At 34.9% G+C, this 6,000-nt stretch overlaps 1 protein-coding gene across 1 annotated transcript; it reads left to right on the plus strand.

Annotated features, from left to right (window-relative positions):
* The first annotated feature begins 3,887 nt into the window (after positions 1–3,887).
* Positions 3,888–5,597, plus strand: LOC126583912 (uncharacterized). The gene is made up of 2 exons (XM_050248458.1): positions 3,888–5,079; positions 5,176–5,597. The coding sequence occupies exon 1, from the start codon at positions 4,265–4,267 to the stop codon at positions 5,057–5,059; it is 795 nt and encodes a 264-aa protein (XP_050104415.1). The 5' UTR covers positions 3,888–4,264; the 3' UTR covers positions 5,060–5,079; positions 5,176–5,597.
* The last annotated feature ends 403 nt before the right edge of the window (positions 5,598–6,000 follow it).

Genomic DNA, 6,000 nt, shown 5'->3' on the forward strand with positions numbered 1-6,000 from the left:
TCATTTTTCTCATAAATGGTCCTTCAAATTAACTCGTGGCATCAAAATAGTCCCTGAAATTGACATGCAACATCAAAATGGTCCTTGAAATTGAAAATCGATCAATGTAGTTTCTCAAGTAAGTGTCCCAAATTAATGTAGTCATTCCGTCACAATTCTGTCAAAAATTCTATTATGTGCTGATGTAACACATAAATGGATCACACAAATCTAATTAAATTTAAAAAATTACAAATAGGTTTAATAATTTAATAGTTAATAAAAAGTTATGATCCCAAAACCCAGTCCTGCAATCACATCCAATCCCAGTCCACATTCCTCTACCTCATTCGTTGTCTATTCTCTAAAAAATCTCAATACACCCATCTTTACACACTTCGACACCCTTCACCGAATTGAACCTAGATCAAGATCACCTTTGGTGAGGGTCAATTTCATTGTGCAACCTAGACCGACACATTTCGACACTCTATTCGAAGTAGGTCCTACTATAAGGAAAAAAAAAATCTATTGTGCAAAAAGGTATTTAGACAACTTTTTAAATTATTTATTAAACCTACTGACACATAACGTTTTTTTTTTACAGAATTGTGGCAAAATGATCATATTGATTTATGACACCTATTTTCAAGGACTACATTCATAGATTTTCAATTTTAAGAACCATCTTAATGGTGTGGGTCAATTTCATGGACTATCTTGATGTTGTGAGTCAATTTCAGGGCTCATTTATGTGTCACATCAGCACTTAACAAAAATTTTAACAGCATTGTGACGGAAGGACCACATTGATTTGCGACACCGGGACTACATTGATTGATTTTCAATTTCAGGGACCATCTTGATGGTGAGGGTAAATTCTAGGGACCATTTGTGATAAAAACCCTAATATTACTTATTAGAAGTGGAACCACTCAACATATATTGTAATTTTAATTTTTTTATATGAAATTTTGGTATTCTTCAACACACTCCCTCATGTGAAACCACCAAAAAGTGGATCACAAGTGACATCAATCATTCAAGCACAAAATCTAGGCAATGTAGTAAACACGATAATTCAGGCAAAACAAAATAAAAATCCAATTCAAGCCTAGTAAAAAAAAAAAAACCCCCCGCATTGAGATCATGTACAACGAATATAGTTTTAGTTTTTGCATATTGAACATTGTTCTAAAAGTCCCGGCCTAAAGCGGTTTAGTCCCCGCCTAAGCGCTAGGCGGCTAGCCACCGTCCCGATTAATCTGTAGGCGTTTGAAAATCAAGACGGTCTAGGCGCCAGCCCAGCCTTCCCAACCTGCCCAAAACCGCCTAAACCCCCGCCTAAGTTGCGATTCTCACTTAACGGAATATTATTAACTTTCGTTTTACATTTTATTATTTTCAAAATTGTAAAAAACTTGTTGAATACTTAGATGAACACACAATATATGTTTGTTCCCCATGTTTTCATTATGTTCTAAAACTTTATAATCTATGCCATTCTATTTTGTAATTTATGTATCCCAATATAATTATGTATTTTTTAAGTATAAGCAAACACTCATGTATACGATTATATAATAAATTTACTTACATCCACCTAATCTGCCTAGGCCCTGCCTAGCTGTCTAGGAGTTAAAACCAAACCCGTCGACCGAGTAGCGCTAGACGTCTTTTAGAACCTTGATATTATATAATAGTTGGTAATGTGTCTTGAGAAGTTGACCCAAAAAAATCATTAGGGAAGAAATGGAGACCCATGTTGTAGTGTTATTTGCTTTCTCAAACATGTTAGGGGGAAAGTAAGGGAGAATTAAAGTAGGCAGTAAGTGACTTGCATGATTGTAATATAATTGCATGTGTGTCATGTCAACAACATTGATAAATCCAATTATCATCTTTGCTGCTTGAGATTAGGGTCACAAGTCCTTTTCATGGTGTGATAATATGAGGGAAAGCAGAAGTTAGATGCTTGAGATTAGGGTCACAAGTCCTTTTCATGGTGTGATAATACGAGGGAAAGCAGACGTTAGAGCCCTGCCCATAAAAATTGCTTTTGGTTACAGCAGCTCTTGTAGTTTACGTGCATGCGTACCGAAAAGTTAAGCCACATTTAAGGTAATGAAAACCATGAAATGTACATACCCATTCTAGTTAGTGAGTAAGCTGGACTATTATAAACGTATATACATGTTCTTGTGAAATATTTTTGTTTTTTATATATTTTGAATTATACAGATAAATAAGCAATTTTGTCACATACACAGTCATGGATGGAACCAAAAACATTTTTTAGTGGGGCAACTTCAAATGATAAAATTAATGTAAAATTTTGGTACAATGCTATTAGCTTATTATCAAACCACATGATTTTGGGGAAGAGGTATTTAGAACAATAAAATTGTAAACCATTAGCTAATAAAAATTACATGGCTTGGAAAGGTGAAAGAGTAGGAAAAGTATATAATATGAGAGTGTATTTTGAGTTGAGTGTTTGGGTTGAGACTTCACTTCTGAGTACATAAGTAATTTATAGTTTTAATTAGAGCATTTTTCATAGAAAAAAAGTTGAGTGCGGTGGGCATATATTACTAACGGATTATAGTTAGTAAATAATGTTTTATGTGCCTTGTATTTTACTAACGGATTATAGTTAGTAAATGACATTTCAACATATCCGACGTAGGACTAGGACTGCAGCTCAGATTGGCGAATTCCAGCATAAATTGTGTTTTAGGAGTTTTTGCAGCTCGTTTTCTATCCACGATTCTTTCTATAAAAGAAACGACTAGATGAAATCAAATTCTTTGCTTTGCTACGACCTAAGATGAATTTCAAACGTTTGAGATCGTTTAGTGGGTCAAAAACATATTTTAATTATTTTTCGGACGTACTTTCTTGTTTTATTTCCTTTTGTTGTTATAGGGTTGTGGCACTATTTAAACAACTTTTGAAATTATATTTAAGTTATCTTTTAATTCTATAATCAATTAAAATAAGAGTAAATTGTAGCTATGGTCCCTTAACTTTAACTCAATTGGAGCAATGGTCCCTCAACTAAAAATCCATTACCTTTGGTCCCTCAACTTATCAAAACGTGCAGCTATGGTCCCTCAACTAAAAATCCATTACTATTGGTCCCTGAACTTTAATTCAAGTGGAGAAATGGTCCTTTAACTTTAATCCAATTGTAGTAATGGTCCTTCCAATATAACTCGTTTTGACAATTTTTTTGATATAGTTGACGAAAAGAACCATAATCATACACTTTGATGAGTTAAGGGACCCTAATTATATAAATGGTCATTCCAACATAGCTTATTTTGACAAAATTTTGGCAAAATTGATGAAAATGACTATAACTACACATTTTGATAAGTTGAGGGACCAATGGTAATGGATTTTTAGTTGAGGGACCATTGCTCCAATTTGATTAAAGTTGAGGGACCATTTGTACAATTTACTCTTAAAATAAAAGCTTCTCTCAATTCTTTAGTATTCCAAAACTTTATCCAAAAGTAATCATTCGTGATCCCTCAACCTATAAATTGCGCTCACTATCCCTATTGAAAATGGTTCTTGAAACGTGATAATCCCAACATAGATTTTCAAAATTTTGCCAAAATTACCATAAAAATACCTAAAATGATTTATATATTGAATTTTAATTGCTGAATTGATCAAAATTAATTTTTTATGACATATCGATCAAACATTAATAACATAGCAATAAGATATCGACATAATACTTAAAATATGATTATTTCATCAATTAAGATTTTGAAAAAAAAAATTCATGTTAATAAACAAATTAAAATAAAATGAAAAAGAGAAAATCAGGTAAGCATACAATTTGCTAATTGATCAACCCCTTTTCCCACGTCGATAAAAACATGGCCTACCTGTTTGAGACCGCAGCAGAATTATTTCAGTCCCTCAATTACTTCCACCGAGGCCGGCCTAACTTGGTTGCTTGCTTTTATCTCCCTCTGAAACTCTCAACCAACCGACTTGGTCTTTCAGTTTACTCTTCTCTTCACTATTGTCCAAATCACTTGCTTCTCTTCTTCATTGGTTCCATCAACAACAAAAAACAATCTTAAATTCATCACTCTTTCTGTGGTTGAATTGAATTCCCCGTTCTATAAAATCCAGACATGTCCATGTTTGAAGTTTTAACCCTCAAAACCAACATGTTTTCTTGGTTTTTCTTATCCTAACTTCTCTCTGAGTGATTTTCTGGCTTTGGCTTTCCTTGAAATTCAAGTAATCTTAAGAGAAAATGGTAGTTGAGCTGTATTCAGATAACCCTAGCAGTATGGAAGTGATGAGTCCGAGGATTTCATTCTCCTATAATCTCTGCCAATCTGATGTTGCAGCTGTCGAACAGCAAAACCACTCTCTCAGATCCAATTCTTTATCCTCACGAAGTATGAATTCAAGCATGGAGTTCGACTTCTGCGTCAGCGAGAGCTTCGAGCAGGAGTCCTCCTCCGCGGACGAGCTTTTCTCGGACGGGAAAATGATCCCAACTGAGATCAAGAAAAAGTCTTCCCATCAGCCAAAGCAGTTGGATCAAATCATGCCTCCATTGCCAACAGCACCGGCTACTAATCAACGTGACCCGAAAATAACTACGGCGAAAGAGAGCAAGATCATGACGAATAGTAGTAGTAGTAGTGAAGGTGATGAGAAGCAGAGTTCAAAGTCTTTCTGGGGTTTCAAAAGGAGCAGTAGCTGTGGCAGTGGATATGGCAGAACCTTATGTCCATTACCGCTTTTGCCAAGAAGCAATTCAACCGGTTCTTCGTCAAGTGCGAAGCGATCGCTGTTTTTGAAAGAGGGTCAGAATCAGAAGCAGAATTCCCATAAATCTGCATCCAAAAAGCCCTCCTCCTCACAATATTCTTCTGCTCCAATGAGTAATTATCAAAAGCCTCCACTGAAAAAGGGTCAATATGGTTCATATGGGGGCAATGCTGTTCCATTTAGTCCTGTCCTAAATATTCCTACGGCTAATATGTTTGGTTTTGGATCAATCTTTCCCAATGGCAAGGATAAGACCAGGAAGAAATGAGGATATGCATATGGGATTAGGTCATTAACTTTTTTTTTTTTTTTTATTGTCTAATTTAATTTCTTGGGATTTTTTTAATGTGATTTGTGGACATTATCTGTATGTCAAATGTAAAGGGCTTCTGAAGGGTCAAGACAAAGAGATAAAAAGGTGCATGAAGGGAGGGGACATACCACAAGGCATATGCATAATTCAAGCCACATGCTTTGGAGTGCTAAAAGACAAGGTCACCGTACTTTTTCTTGGTTATTCCACATGCATGCTCTTTCCATTGGTCTTTGTTCACATATTTAGATTTCTGTGACATGGTTTGTATTTTTAATCTTTTTCTCACCCTGTATTAGTGAACAGTAGAATTTAGAGAGGTATGATCTTTGTACTGGAGGAGTCTTTGACATTTTCTTTGTACTTGGCTTGGAGTTTCATTATGTTAGCTTGTTAATTTTTATTTTGATGAATTCTACATTTCTGTGTAAGATTTTGTATGTGCTTATTGATAAACATTATAGGCCCAACATGGTCTACCACTTTGTTCTAACTTAACCGCCTATTACTAGGTATTGGGTTTTACCACAAAAGGGATTGATAATTTTAGGGATAGAAACCCTCATATATTAATTTTATAATGCTAATTGGTTTATGGTAGAATCTCAATTTTCTTCATGATAACAGAGAATGTTGTCGCATGTGTGAATCCCAAAGGGCACACGTGCTCCATGTCACCCGATTTATGTTACCCATGTGCTAGAATTGAAAATTCTCCACAAGTGAAGAAGTGTGTTGAGAGTATAAATCCCATGTCGGAGAAAGAATGGATTTTGTATGTGCTTATAAGTAATTAGTCTATTTTATATATTACCAATTAGTTTTATAGAATCTCAAATTTTTTCATGCACACACAAGGTGCATTATATGAATGGGGTTCTCATTAATTTGTGCAT

The sequence above is a fragment of the Malus sylvestris genome, chromosome 9, assembly GCF_916048215.2.
Source record: "Malus sylvestris chromosome 9, drMalSylv7.2, whole genome shotgun sequence".
Classification (NCBI taxonomy): Eukaryota; Viridiplantae; Streptophyta; class Magnoliopsida; order Rosales; family Rosaceae; genus Malus; species Malus sylvestris.

Bases quoted from the DNA above. Each gene is read 5' to 3' on its own strand.
- LOC126583912 (XM_050248458.1), top strand. From the start codon at position 4,265: ATGGTAGTTGAGCTGTATTCAGATAACCCTAGCAGTATGGAAGTGATG.